Raw genomic sequence first — 15,045 nt, forward strand, 5'->3', positions numbered from 1 at the left:
GAATGTGGGGTGACAAACAGACACGGACACAAGAGAGTGTGGTATCTGAATGCAAATTCTCAAACTGAGCATCAGACCATTTATACAGGAGAAAATAGGGAAGTAAGTACACAAAACAGAGGAATGCAAACCTGGAAGGGCTGGCAGGAAACAATTGGGATAAACTCAATGTTAACAATTGGGATCTCCACCTAAAGTTAGTAGCTGGGGGCAAGGGCTTCATGCCCTTGCCTTAGTTCCTATAGTCCACCTTCCCCTTAGGCCATTGTAATGCTAGTGTATGGGTGTAACTCGGCTACCTATGGTTCTAAGTATCTACCCTGGTTCCTAGATCACAAACTTCCTTCTTCCTCGAGTGATAAATTCCTTTGTAGGGCAGTGACTAACTGCCTAGACCCAAGGGTCAGCTCAAGGACTGACTACCCAGAATCTGATAAGTCTATGTATTAAGGGAAGGCACATGGATCTGTTTCCCAACTAAAGCAAGGACATTGGAACATTCGTTATATAAAATGCCACCATTCCAGGAGGCTGAGTTTCCTTGAACTTTTTGCCTCGGGACAGCGCCCAGGTTTTTGGGGCCTGTTGGCACTTGTCACTACTGGAAAGACTGTAGCAAACCTGTCCTAGGCATGATGTTATTACACAGAAAGAAAAAATAAATCTATCTCAAAATCCATTTGGTCAAAGACCCTGTAGGGAGTCTACAGAGACATAAGGGGGTGTGTGGGAGTCATTCAAGGGCAGCAGCAGCCCTCAGGCAGCGTCCTCCCTACCCTAGCTCTCCACCTCAGAATTCCATAAATGACTTTTTCTGGTAATTGGTTCACCCCTTGGAAAGATCAAGGGTGGCTGGCTTATAGGAATTCTAGGGTGGGTGCCTTAGGTTGGACAAAGGCCATGGATCACAGTCATCCAACTTCTGGCACACACACACACACACACACACACCTTGACATTGTCCCCAACATACCCAGTCTTGCTTATCCCTAAGAGAAGAACCTGTTACAAAACACCAGAGAGTGTGTCCAGGCAAGGACTGGGTATGTTCTCTGCTGTTTTGTAACAGGGCCCTGATCTACAAGTCCAGGCACTTGAAACCAGCATGGTCTTGAGGTAAAGGGCCACCTTGGTTTGTAAGACCTAGAGTGGCTTTTGTTGTGCTCCATGTTGAAGGTCTGGGAAGACACTCAATGTCCTAGAGTAAAAGAGACAATGCTGTGCAGTAAAGGTGGAATGGAATGTGGCCTCATGTGTCCAGCCACTATCCTACTGTGATCCACAGCCTAGGAAGTCATGCAGCAATGTATCCACCCTTCTGTCCCCCTGGCTGCTCACTGCCTCTCCAGTGATATAGTCACCTACACTCCCGTACTGCTTTAAGGCTGTTGTGGGGTGCCCACCAGTGAAGAGTAACTACACACAAGTTTAAGCCAATAATACCTCACTATGAAATCAGGTTTTGGGCGGGGAACATGATTTAATCCTGCACTTGGGAGGCAGATAAAGTGGATCTCTGTGAGTTTGAGGCCAGCCTAGATGTCACAGTGAGTGACAGAGTTATTTAATAAGACTCTGTCTTGATAGTGAGACACTGACACATGAAAAAACAAAATTTAGGAAAAAAATCTTTATCAAATTGCCAGCAAGTACACTTGGTTGTCAGGATCACAGTGTAGCCCCAAGCATTTCTTAAGGTGAGCTTTTGAGGAGAAAGACCATATGCTTGGTTGACATACTTCAGTTAACCAGAACCATTAATATGAAGCAAGCTAAAGAGGCCAAAAAGCAAGGTTAGTACATTTAGGGCCATTCCCGGAACTACAGACTTTGGCCGACTAGGTCTTTGTATTCCTCTTGGCAGGTGATGGTGGCAGTGCGCTGAGTTTTATGTCTTGAATGGTATTTCCACCATCAGTTGTGCCAAAGTCTGTGGTCTGTTACAAAACAGGAACGTGTTGTGAGAGACACAGGTTCTTAGTTACTTTCTGTTGCTATGACAAACACAATAAACAAGGACACATATGGAAGAAGGCTTTACTTTTGACTTCCAGTTCCAGAGGAGTGAGAAACCATTATACTGGGGAAGGCATAGCAGCAAGAGGTTGTCATGGCAGAGGGAGCAGGAAGTGCAAAGACAGGCAGGAAGCAGAGAGTAAACAGGAAGTGGGATGAGAGTATAACACACACCCCCCAGTGACATCCAACTCTCAAGGGATCCACAACTGTCCCAAGAACACTTCCAATTAGGGACTGACTGGTCAAATACCACAGCCAGTAAGGGACATTTCTTATCCAAATTACCAGGATGGGAATGCATGCATGTTCTGCCAGGGACCATAAAGAGAGAGTGACTGTCAGATGCATGGAGCTGCTGCCAACACAACAGGAGAGCCTTCTACACTAACTGCTTTGACCAGTAGAAGAAGGCCATACTGATGAATACAATCCAGGAATGGAGGCAGCCTGTACCATTATCACAGGCTACATCCTGTAGAGAATGGAGGGAACTACAGGGGGACTACTGGTTGATGTGGATGGCGGCTTAACAGTGGGGCCTGAGCTGTGATTGCCTTGGAGATGTTACAGGAGATGCACAGCTTCGATCCTGGTCCAGTAACACCAGCACTGGTCCCTCAGTGGGGTCCCCTAGGGCTTGTGTGTTCTATGCACGTTGACATCCCTGGGTAGACTCCTGTTCAATTCTAACAAGTCCTTTATCTTGTAAGTCACCAGCTCACACTGTCTGGATGCTGTCCTAGGTTCTCTATGACAAGGACCAGAAGACTGAAAGCTCTTTAATATCAAGGTCACAGATAAATCTAGGGTTTACTAGATTTCCCTAGTAAGGAAAAACAAAAGGTTGGCTTGGTTGTTCTTTGAAAGGGTTCAGCAGCACCATTTTCTACTGCAGAGGACTTGCCCAGTCAAAACTATCACATACAAGAGACTCTGCTTATTCCCTAATCCTGAGCAGACATGTGCAAGTCAAATAAACCCTTTGCTCTCCAGGATGCTTTGGTCATGGTGTTTCCTCACAGCGACAACAATCCTAAAACAAGAGGAAAGCTCTCCTCAGGATTTCTTAGGGTGGAGGAGGTGTGAGGCCTTGGGGTTGAGTGTTGTAGAGGAAGGAGCAGGATCACACGGACAGCTGCAGCGCACCCAGGTATGAGGGCTCCCATGGGTGGGGCCGTGGTCCCTGGAGGCAGCACCTCTGAGAACTAAGGCTTGGGCACAGGAACAGGAAAGTGCACGCGCATGACAGGGAGTGGGGAACTGGACACAGAAAGGCCCAGGAATCACAACAAACACACACAGGCACAGGGCACCAGAAAGAGGCTAGAGCGACTTATGTCAGAGTCTAGAAGAGGGGTGTCTGCCCCGAGTGTTCCCAGAAGCTTCCTTCAATGACAGATACACAGCTCAGATCCACTTCCAAGTTCTTGTTTATTACCCTCTCCTCATCGAGTGGTTACTACTGCGAGAGTAGCACAGTTCTGAAACCCCTGTGTGGTACACACATGAGAGGTATCCTATGTTTTCCCAGAGAGCATCTTCAGGGTTCCTAGGTAGGAAGAAGCCCAGCCCCCGCCCTCAGGCCCCCAGCACAACCTCCTGAGCTAATAGGAGGACGATCAGTATTTGTCAGGCAGGCCAGCAGGTCTGTAGTGATTGGGGTCCTTGCCACTGCGGCCATGTCTGTTGGCTTCCTGGTCAGCCATGGTATCCTCGTGTCCTCTGCCGAAGAATGACTGAATGCCCTCTCGAGCATCACTAGGAGAAGCAGACACACAGGAGATCNGTCAGTCACCAAGCTGTGTGGACACAGTCCATCCTCCCAGTTCTCCCCTTTGCATGGGCTGGCTTCAGGAGGAACCAGAAAGGACCAGGAAGGAGAAGCTGAGACGGTGGGCAGCCCAGGCTGGTGCCCTCACACTAGATAAACACAGCCAGAAACACGGGGCTGAAAGTCCCTCCCTGTCTACATTTGGGAGCAGGCTCACAGAGCATGAGTGTGTGCTAGCTCCGCACACAGCCCAGGGCAGACACTGGGCATGGATAGCCACACTAGCCTTGTGAGCAAGAGGACAAGGGACCTCCGAGTGGCAGGATCTTCCCCACAGCTCACCTGCCACTGCTTTCCCCAGAAGAGTCAAGCCCTGCTACCCAGCCTTCTGTTTTACCTGATTTTCTCAGCAGCCCAGGCTCCCCCGGGACCCCTTTGGGCAGCATCATAGTTCCCCCGAGCATGGAAGTATTTGTCTGAGTTTTTCCAGTTAGCTTCCTTCATGTCAGAGTAGGCTCGCCACATGTCCCAAGACCCTGCATGGGAAAGACCACAGGGACAGGACCCTAAAGACTCCGCCCATGCCTGTGAGAGGACAGAGGCATTGAAAGCACTCCTGGCCTGAGGCTGTGCTCAGAGCAGCTTGAGAGCATGAAATGGAAGATCATCTCTGGTCCCCTCTGGCTTCTCCGAGTAACTCAGGAGAGCCATTAGAGCATCTTCCCTGGTCTGTGTTTGTTTTTCTGCCCATAGTGCTGCCCCTCACCAGAGGGGAAGCATACCTCAGAGGCAGGGCAGTGTCACCACATATCAGGGCCTGCCAGCTGCAGCCCTGGGAGATGTTTACCACAGGGTAACCACTTCCTTGCTTCCCAGCTCCTACCACAGACCCCACAGCACATTTCCCTAGTAGAGCCACCTATTGTCCTACAGCCATTGACAATGTCCCACAGTGAGCACACTGCATGCAGGCAAGGGACAGTGCTGTGGATGTAGATCCCCTAATCTAGGAAGTTCCATCATGAGGTGACAGAAGGCAGAGGAGGGCTGCATAGAGAGAGCATCTGCTCTGATTCCCAGACTCTGTCCTGACAGAGCATGCGCACCACCGTGACCTGCTGACTCTGCCCTTTGAGTAGAATGCATGGGTCCTGTGCTGTCTTGGGGAAGCTTAGGAGCAATGGACTCAGCTGTGGGTGCAAGTTCTGACTTCCCGAGGAGACACCGAGAGTCTCCATGCGGGGCCACATGCAAAGCCAGTCCTGAGACTCTAGGTGCAGGGAGGACTGTCTGGACCTCTGAGCAATCACAGCTCTTTAGGTCATGCCACCAGTAACTCATGTTCTTCACAAAGGAAGTTAGGAATTGTCAGGCGGACTTGTCAGTCAGACCAGATCGGCCTCCAGCACTCCTGGGTCATAATCCTGCTCTGCCTCCTGCTGTATACAGTGCATAGCAGGAGGTCTTGCAGGAGCCCCTGGTCCTTCCAGCCAGGCAGAACCATGAGTCCACTCCCACCCCCCACCCCCGAATGCTCAGGACACCCCAGAGGTGGTGTCCCTCTCAGCTTACCTTGGACAGCCTCGCCCATAAATGAAAAAAAGCCTCCATGGCAGACACCCAGGAGCAGGGAGCAGAAGAACAGGCTGGTGAGAAGCTTCATCCTGCTGGGGTGAGAAGAGAGGCTGCAGGAGACCCTCACAGGCTGGCACCTCGCCCTNCTAGCTCCGCACACAGCCCAGGGCAGACACTGGGCATGGATAGCCACACTAGCCTTGTGAGCAAGAGGACAAGGGACCTCCGAGTGGCAGGATCTTCCCCACAGCTCACCTGCCACTGCTTTCCCCAGAAGAGTCAAGCCCTGCTACCCAGCCTTCTGTTTTACCTGATTTTCTCAGCAGCCCAGGCTCCCCCGGGACCCCTTTGGGCAGCATCATAGTTCCCCCGAGCATGGAAGTATTTGTCTGAGTTTTTCCAGTTAGCTTCCTTCATGTCAGAGTAGGCTCGCCACATGTCCCAAGACCCTGCATGGGAAAGACCACAGGGACAGGACCCTAAAGACTCCGCCCATGCCTGTGAGAGGACAGAGGCATTGAAAGCACTCCTGGCCTGAGGCTGTGCTCAGAGCAGCTTGAGAGCATGAAATGGAAGATCATCTCTGGTCCCCTCTGGCTTCTCCGAGTAACTCAGGAGAGCCATTAGAGCATCTTCCCTGGTCTGTGTTTGTTTTTCTGCCCATAGTGCTGCCCCTCACCAGAGGGGAAGCATACCTCAGAGGCAGGGCAGTGTCACCACATATCAGGGCCTGCCAGCTGCAGCCCTGGGAGATGTTTACCACAGGGTAACCACTTCCTTGCTTCCCAGCTCCTACCACAGACCCCACAGCACATTTCCCTAGTAGAGCCACCTATTGTCCTACAGCCATTGACAATGTCCCACAGTGAGCACACTGCATGCAGGCAAGGGACAGTGCTGTGGATGTAGATCCCCTAATCTAGGAAGTTCCATCATGAGGTGACAGAAGGCAGAGGAGGGCTGCATAGAGAGAGCATCTGCTCTGATTCCCAGACTCTGTCCTGACAGAGCATGCGCACCACCGTGACCTGCTGACTCTGCCCTTTGAGTAGAATGCATGGGTCCTGTGCTGTCTTGGGGAAGCTTAGGAGCAATGGACTCAGCTGTGGGTGCAAGTTCTGACTTCCCGAGGAGACACCGAGAGTCTCCATGCGGGGCCACATGCAAAGCCAGTCCTGAGACTCTAGGTGCAGGGAGGACTGTCTGGACCTCTGAGCAATCACAGCTCTTTAGGTCATGCCACCAGTAACTCATGTTCTTCACAAAGGAAGTTAGGAATTGTCAGGCGGACTTGTCAGTCAGACCAGATCGGCCTCCAGCACTCCTGGGTCATAATCCTGCTCTGCCTCCTGCTGTATACAGTGCATAGCAGGAGGTCTTGCAGGAGCCCCTGGTCCTTCCAGCCAGGCAGAACCATGAGTCCACTCCCACCCCCCACCCCCGAATGCTCAGGACACCCCAGAGGTGGTGTCCCTCTCAGCTTACCTTGGACAGCCTCGCCCATAAATGAAAAAAAGCCTCCATGGCAGACACCCAGGAGCAGGGAGCAGAAGAACAGGCTGGTGAGAAGCTTCATCCTGCTGGGGTGAGANGAGAGGCTGCAGGAGACCCTCACAGGCTGGCACCTCGCCCTTGGCCTTTCATCCACACAGGCTCTGCTCATTTCCTACTGCTGCTCATGTGTGTCCTAGCAGTGCCACCTGAGACCTCTCAGCAGGCTCCCCACCCAGCCTCTCAGAGCCCCAAGGCCTCAGTTCTGATCCATCCATCCTGCCTGCTCAACTACCTCTGTCTAGGAAGGCAGGCTGGCAGCAGTGAGGGGGCTGGAGGGCAGGGACCACCCAGGTTGCCACTTCCTCCAGGGGCCTCTGATTNAGTAGGAAGCATTTCCCATGTGTCCCCTCAGCCTGGCACACACCCCACAAGTGAGCAGAAGCCAGGAGNTTCCCNTGAGAGGAAGCACAGCAAACAATCAGTTTCTGTGCCCGGGTCTGCCTCTCACCTGGTGGCTGCTGGGCAGAGCTGGTGGTCTGTGGCTGTAGGTGAGGGGAGGCAGGCATTTATGCTGAGCCTCCCTGCTCAGGTGAGGGGCTAGGGCAGCCTGGCACCGCCCTTGGGAAACTCCAGGCGGGCCATTTCTTGTAAAGCCTGCAACAGAAATCTTCCTGGTGCCCTGTGAGCTCTTTATCCACAGGTCATTGTCCCTCATTGTGCAATGGGAGCACACGGGACTGTTTTCCCTGCCGTGGCAGTTGTCTGGGGCGTGGTAGCCTGGGGTCAATACTGAGGGGAGAGAGGGTGTCAAGAGGAAGGTAGTGTGTGTCTCTCTTTCTGTCTGTCTCTGTTCCCCCTCCCCAATTTCACTCTCTTTGATTTATTTTGACAGGGTTTCTCCATGTAGCCCTGGCTGTCCTGGAACTCACTCTGTAGACCAGGCTGTCCTCAAACTTAAAGATGTGCCTGCCTCACACACCCCTCAGTCCCCCCTCCCCCCAGTTCTGATTAAAGGCATGCTTCACCATTCCCTGGCTGATCTTAAATTTCTTTGAATTCATGTCTAAACCAGAATTGCAAAACTGAGCAGCCAGCCCCAGCAGACAATGTGTGTTTCTGAAGAGGCTTCTACTAGCATTTTACCAGCATAAGTTCTCAGCTCTTGGGGACGACACCTCTACCCGCCCCCCCCCCCCGCTTGTTAGTGTGACAAGGAGATGAATTACACTGGCCCCACAGAGAACAGGCATTAGAAGTGCTCTACTTCTTCCTTAGTGCAATCCTAGAATCATGAAATTAGTGCCAAGGCTTATGGGAGTAAGAAACTCCCACACAAGTGGAAGGAAGGGAGGAAGCAGTGTGTCTCAAAGGACCAGCACCCAGGGGAAGGCTGGGCCAGGCAGTGTAAGCTGAGGGTAACTTCCAGGGCTCTGTCTCCCTTGTGCTTTACTCTCAGATGAGGGATGGTGTCACACCAGTCTGTCACACGGAGCTGCCATCCAGAAAACAATCTGTCCTGTGCTTCTTAACCAGAAACATTCTAGGGAGAGGATTCTCGATACCCCAGCCAGTCTAGACAAGATGACGCCATTACCAACTGAAGATTGATGGAGGAGGCAGGCTGATTCTCTGCCTGAAACCAGGTTCTTGTTCTTCCTCCCTTTGCTGGGCTCTGTTCATCCCAGCAGACAAGCTCATTTATTCTCCCTTTTCTGCCATTCACACCCCTGTCGTCCTGCTCTTCTCTCTTGGTATGAATGAGAAACAGACTTTCAAACTCCCCAGCTTTGAAGGAGATGAGAGGGGTATCAAGAGTGTATTTGACTTTACAGATGCCTTTTTTTTTTTTTTAGATTTTTTTGTTTTAAGTATGTGAGTACGCTGGAGCTGTACAGATGGTGGTGAGCCTTCATGGGGTTGTTGGGAATTGAATTTTAGGAGCTCTGCTCACCCAGGTCAACCCTGTTCACTCCAGTCGGTCCTGATCATTCAATCCATGCTTGCTTCGGCCCAAAGATTTATTGTGATATCTAAGTACACTGTAGCTGTCTTCAGATGCACCAGAAGAGGGCGTCAGATCTCACTACTGATGGTTGTGAGCCACCATATGCTTGCTGGGATCAGGACCTTTGGAAGAGCAGTCAGTGCTCTGACCTGCTGAGCCATCTCACCAGCCCTACTGGTGTTTTTGTTTTGTTTTTTCGAGATAGGGTTTCTCTGTGTAGCCCTGGCTGTCCTGGAACTCACTTTGTAGACCAGGCTGGCCTCAAACTCAGAAATCCGCCTGCCTCTGCCTCCCAAGTGCTGGGATTAAAGGTGTGCTCCACCACTGCCCTGCTACAGGTAGCAAATGAATGAGGTCAGTTATGGCCAATGTGACCTGTCTTGCAAGTTACAAATCTGACCAGTTTACCTTATTTTTTAGATGTTAAAGTTTCAGAAAATAAAAACCAAACACCAAAGCTTGCTCCAGTCTAGTTACCTTCTGAGACTTTGGTTTAGTTGATGATTCTAAGGAGTTTTAACATTGTAACTTCACAGTGACAGCAGTGGTTGGGGCTACATTATATCCTTGTGACTGATGTGTGGTGCCTGCCATATCACCTGGGATGACATGTCTGCACTAATGGTACTTCCAGAGGTGTCCACTAGGCTGACACATCTCCTGTACCAAAGATCCAGCCTCATAGTGCTTACATTGCAGGGACCAATAAATAAGCAAATAGTACAAATAGGTGAACCCTCAGAGCCTGAATCTAAGCCATCCCTTGAGCATGTTTGGGAGAACTTTTTGTGATGAGACATAGCAACTATTTGAGCACCAATTATTTTCACTATTTCACAAAATAAGAAAATAATAGTCTTGAGCTGTAGAGATGGCCCGGCAGTGGGGGGTATGTGCTGCCCTTTCATGGGACCTGAGTTTGCTTCCCATCACCCACCTCAGACATCCCACAACTGCCCCTAACTCAGTTTCAAAGGATCGAAATACTCTATGGGCCTCTACATGTATATGATGCAGACAAACTCACAGGGACACACATATGTACACATAAGTAACAATAAGAAATATACACAACTATAAAAATATATCCTAGTTTTGTCAAGCTTTATAAATGTTTTCACATCCTCTTGAAAACATTCAGCAACCCATTGATGCTCTTTATACAATAAAATGATATAACTGTGCATGGTGTCTGGGGAAACCCCCAGCAGGTCATTTCTTGTAAAGACTGCAGAAATCTTCCCGGTGCCCAGTGAGCTCTTCATCCCCAGCCACTTTCCCTAATTGTGCAATGGGAACACATGAGACAGTTTTTTTGGCCTTGGCAGTCTCTTGGGTTGGTTAGACACTTGCTGCTTAGTGGCAGTGTGTGGTGGCTGTGGTGATGCAAGAAAGGGGCATCGTGATGGAAGGCCAAGGCTTCAGGACTCTGCGGAGTCAGATTCTATGAGTCATTGCTAAATGTATATCTGCAAGGCTCCATGTGGGTGATCTTACGTTTAAGCTTTATGCAGTTCATGGCTAAATTCCTATTATTGGTGATCCTACCCAAAACTGCATATGTTCCTGAAGGTTCTTGTGGTATGTCCACTAACTTACAAACTGTTCTTAGGACATGTGTCCCCAGCTAGCTCTGCAAGCACAGCACGTTAGTAGATGGACTAACCTGGTTCAGATTTGTGGAGGGGTCTTTAGATTTCTTCAGCTCAATCTTGGATACATAAAAGTGGTAATGTAGCCCATATGTTTACAGGGTAGGTTTGATAAGGACGATTGATACATATACATCTACTGTATTACATGGTTCGAGGATCCACTTCAGTAAAGGAACATGACTAAATAGAAATTGTGCCATGTCCCATTGCACACTTCCTTAGCTCTCATCTTCTCTCCTCCGGAACACGGAGTGCTTTCCACAGCATCCATATAGGTCGGAGCTGGAGTCATTTGAGGTCTTAGTGCCAAGGTGGCGCTTCGCCTCAAGGCTACACAGTTTCCAAGTCCAGACATCTAGATTTTTAGGGTCTATAATGGAAACTCAGGCAGGGTCATGGCCTCTCCTGGGAAGAGCCTCCAGGATTTTGTAACAGGACTTTCTCTTAGAGATCAGTGTGTTGAGGTGACATGGGACAATGTCCAGGCTTCTGCTGCCAGATGTTGGTATTGTTGTGATCCATGGCTTTCTCCCAAACCAAATCATCCACCCTGGAGTTTCCATAAACCCTTCTCAAGGGGTGTGAGTTACCAGAAAGAGCATGGTGTGTCCTGAGTGCTGGCCTTTGAGAACCCATCTAGCCCTCTCCAGCCTCTCTGTCAGGCTGGAGGCTGGAGGAAGCTTATTTTTATACTTGAGTAACTGTGTCATCCTTAGGAGTAATAACTTTGGCTATGACTCTATTTATTTATTCACAAAGAAAGTGCCCTTCTCCTGGAGAAATCATGAGTTGAGTGTGCAATAGAGATCTTGAAAGTGGACCTGGCTTAGGAAGCCCTCTCAAATCACATTTGCACGCTGTCTGACAACTTCAGAAACTTCTCAGTTCTAAACATCTCTCTTTTAGATATGTAAACACCCCTGTCCAATATATAGCTCTGCATCATACACACTAACATGGCTTTGCCTTCCACCGTCTCTAGCCTCCTGTTCATTGTAGATTGAACACTCCTTGGAGATCAGAAGGCATCGGACGGTTTCATCTCACATCCAATGGCGCCTGGAGTGTCTCCCAGCATTCCTCGCGGCCCACACTTGCCGCCAGGCTGCTGCCCCTGTCCAGTGTGCTGAAGCCCTCCCTGCTTTGCTTAGCTCCATGTCCTCTCATCCTGGCCATGCTTTCCTGCACAGCACTCATTTATTTCAGGGTCATGCTCACCTACACTTTACAGTTACTGTATCACCAGCGCTGGAGGCTCTGTGTGATGTTCTCCTTCATTTCTATCCATTTCCTCTATGAGAAACAAAACAAAACAAAACAAAACAAAAACAAAGCGGCCTTTCCCTTGGGCTTTGGGCTCCTCTTCTGACAGAATGCAGTCTTTTTAAATTGACCTATTTTGATTCCCTGGCAAATTCTTTATCAGCTTCTTTTACATCACACCAATGTTCTCTTTAGAGGCAACTTATAAACCACATTTTCAAATTCAGACCTTCCTGGGGAGTCACCAAACATGCCAACCTAGGGCCTTCTAGATATGGCCCAAGAATCTATATTCGGATACACTTACCATTCACTTCTGCTGTTGAATATCTGTTCAGTAAAATGTAGAGAGCAAGACATCTGTTTGCAGTTTATAGACAAAACCCTCTACTGCTCCCCAACCTTCACTGGAAAGCAGAAAAATTCCTGCCTCTTGTGAGGCTATGCCAGTGCCTGACAAACACAGAAGTGGATGCACACAGTCAGCTATTGAATGGAACACAGGGCCCCCAGTGGAGGAGCTGGAGAAAGTACCCAAGGAGCTGAAGGGGCCTGCAACCCTATAGGTGGAACAACAATATGAACTAACCAGCACCCCCAGAGCTCGTGTCTCTAGCTGCATATGTAGCAGAAGATGACCTAGTCAGCCATGATTGGGAGAGAGGCCCCTTGGTCTTGCAAACTTTATATGCCCCATAGAGGGGAATGCCAGGGCCAAGAAGTGGGAGTGGGTGGGTAGGAGAGCAGGGTGGGGGGAGGGTATAGGGGACGTTCGTGATAGCATTTGAAATGTAAATGAAGAAAATATCTAATAAAATAATGTTTTAAAAAAAGAAAAATACCTTCCAACATATATGCTGCAAACGACCCTAGCAGTGTTAGTTGCTAGCAACGTTAGCAGTTCTGGAACTTCCAACACCTGGATGCCTGATGGGGCTCTGCTCAGAGCCCTGATACAAAAATACACAGGGAAGCACCTTCCACGGGGAAGAAGCTGATAAGCCAAGGGCCCCTGGGTAGGGTGTGCCTAGTGACGGGGGTTTCAAACACACAGAAGGTCAGTGAGGTTGGAGCTTGAAGGATGAGTGGAGTGAGTGGAGAGAGACAGTGCGGGGAGCAACTTGAGCAGCCTCTGAAGCCAGCATGGAGGCTTGGGTGCTGCTTGTGAGTGAAGCCACCTCCTCATTCATGGCCCTGGCACACGGTGTCCCCCCTGCCTCAGGTCTCCACAGGACCTGACACATGGTGCCACCCCTGCCTCAGGTCTCCACAGTTGGCTGTTACTCCTCCTTGACTGGTTGAGAGCAAAGGAGAAAACTCAAAAGCCACTGAGGAATTGTAAAGATCTTGAGGATGGTGTCTGCGAGCAGGCGGAAACAGGGCAGAGGCAGACACGTGTTTGCTTTCTTTCTGCATCCCCTTCTTGAAATTACTACAACTGTGACATGTAAGGAGGGCCACGTACTCCATGGCCACTGCGCCTTTTCATCGAGATAAGTATACTTACCTCTTCTAACGTTTATCATGTCTTCTGTGGGGTTTTTTTGTTTGTTTGTTTTGTTTTGTTTTGTTTAAAAAAAAAAAAAATCAAAATCCTTCCCGCTAGCCTCTGAGAAGTACTCAGCATACCGCACAGGAAGCAAGCTTCTTTTTACTTCTAGCTTAGCTGTAGCTGCTTGTATTCTAATGCTAATTGGCCCCAAACTGAGCTGAGAGCTTCTGGGAACCTGCCCCAGTTCATTCTAATTGGTAAATAAAGATGGCAGCAGCCAATAGCTGAGGAGGAGAGAGAGGTGGAATTTAGGATTCCCAGGCTTGGGACCCAATGAGGGAGAGGCTGCCATGCCTTAGGAGTGTGTGCAGCAGAGGAGAGAAGACAGTATTTCCGAATGTTAACGGCACGAAACATTACAGTCTGTTGGACACACACACACACACACACACACACACACACACACACGGCATGATGTCACATCATAAGGAAAGGCACCACACGCCAATGACCCACATGTCCCTGTTCTGAGAATTGAATCACTTCCAGCTTTGGAGCCTGGTACACAGGGACCTCTGTATGAAAACAGTAAATATTCACTTGGCTCCTTCAGTTTGAACAGCAATAAACTCTACATATGCATTTTTCCTTGGTCATCTCTGCACTGTATATTCCTTGGGGTTATAGTAAAAATGTTTAAACTCAGACAGGCACGGTGGCTCACACCTCTAATCCCAGCACTAGGGTGGCAAAAGCAGGGACATTTCCGTGAGTTTGAGGGCAGCCAGGTCTACAAAGAGAATTCTAGAAATGCCAGAGCTGTTATACAAATAATCTGTCTCAAAAAAAACCTTAATTAATTAATTAATTAAATGTTAGTTTTATAGTGATGTTTAATATTTTTTCAGTTTAGGAATTTATTATGCATAATTGTTGCATAATCGCAAGGCTGATTTAGCCCTCCTCTCTCCATATTAGTGTGGACTGTGCACAAAATGTTCACTAAGGAGCTCAGAGCTCAGTAATACGGTAGTTGGTGTTTTAGTCATTTTATTGTATAAAATCCTAAACTCAGGTCCCTTGAAAGGGCAGCACAGAGACAGAAAGAGAGAAGGAGAGACAGACAGACAGACAGACAGACAGACAGACAGACAGACAGACAGAAAGAAAGAAGCAAATGTTTAAAGTGTCATTGAAAACAAACAAACAAACAAACACCAAAGCAAACCAAAACAAAACAAAACCCAGGACAGCCTGAGCATTGACTGGCAAGCCAAGGGTTCTCAGCAGTAACAGCTCTGAATGCTGGCTTATGAGCCCCAATCCCCTCCCAAGACACCTGATCCACTCCCGAGATGCACACTGCCTTCCTCTCGGTACACTCTCTCCCCTCAGTATTAACTCCAAGCTACTATGCCCCAGACAACTGCCACAGGACAGAAAACTGTCCCGTGTGCTCCCATTGCACAATGAGGAACAGTGACCTGTGGATGAAGAGCTCACAGGGCACCGGGAAGATTTCTGTCACAGTCTTTACAAGAAATGGCCCGCCTGGAGTTTCCCAAGGGCGGTGCCAGGCTGCCCTGGCCCCTCACCTGAGCAGGGAGGCTCAGCATAAATGCCTGCCTCCCCTCACCTACAGCCACAGACCACCAGCTCTGCCCAGCAGCCACCAGGTGAGAGGCAGACCCGGGCACAGAAACTGATTGTTTGCTGTGCTTCCTCTCAGGGGAACCTCCTGGCTTCTGCTCACTTGTGGGGTGTGTGCCAG

The 15,045-nt window shown here is 49.4% G+C and overlaps 2 protein-coding genes across 2 annotated transcripts in view; one reads left to right on the forward strand and one right to left on the reverse strand.

The window, feature by feature from the left end:
• Window positions 1-3,435: 3,435 nt before the first annotated feature.
• Window positions 3,436-7,536, reverse strand: LOC110320235 (serum amyloid A-1 protein). The gene is made up of 6 exons (XM_029531300.1): window positions 7,368-7,536; window positions 6,851-6,945; window positions 5,676-5,814; window positions 5,363-5,457; window positions 4,188-4,326; window positions 3,436-3,777 (listed from the first exon to the last, which is right to left on the reverse strand). Exons 2-6 carry the CDS (start codon window positions 6,939-6,941, stop codon window positions 3,639-3,641), a joined length of 603 nt encoding a protein of 200 aa, XP_029387160.1. The 5' UTR covers window positions 6,942-6,945; window positions 7,368-7,536; the 3' UTR covers window positions 3,436-3,638.
• A 7,207-nt stretch (window positions 7,537-14,743) lies between these two features.
• The window catches only part of LOC110335213 (serum amyloid A-5 protein-like), a 2,786-nt gene continuing 2,484 nt past the window's right edge, over window positions 14,744-15,045 (forward strand). Inside the window, exon 1 of the mRNA XM_021217279.2 lies at window positions 14,744-14,950. Coding sequence (XP_021072938.1) covers window positions 14,744-14,950 — 207 coding nt within the window. The remainder of the gene's footprint in view (window positions 14,951-15,045) is intronic.

Source organism: Mus pahari, chromosome 1, assembly GCF_900095145.1.
Source record: "Mus pahari chromosome 1, PAHARI_EIJ_v1.1, whole genome shotgun sequence".
NCBI lineage: Eukaryota > Metazoa > Chordata > Mammalia > Rodentia > Muridae > Mus > Mus pahari.

Bases quoted from the DNA above. Each gene is read 5' to 3' on its own strand.
- LOC110320235 (XM_029531300.1), bottom strand. From the start codon at position 6,941: ATGAAGCTTCTCACCAGCCTGTTCTTCTGCTCCCTGCTCCTGGGTGTC. The intron at 5,815-6,850 runs GTAAGCTGAGAG...TTTCCCATGCAG, and splicing joins TATGGGCGAGGCTGTCCAAG to GGTCTTGGGACATGTGGCGA. The intron at 5,458-5,675 runs GTAAAACAGAAG...TTCTCACCCCAG, and splicing joins TGGGCTGCTGAGAAAATCAG to CAGGATGAAGCTTCTCACCA.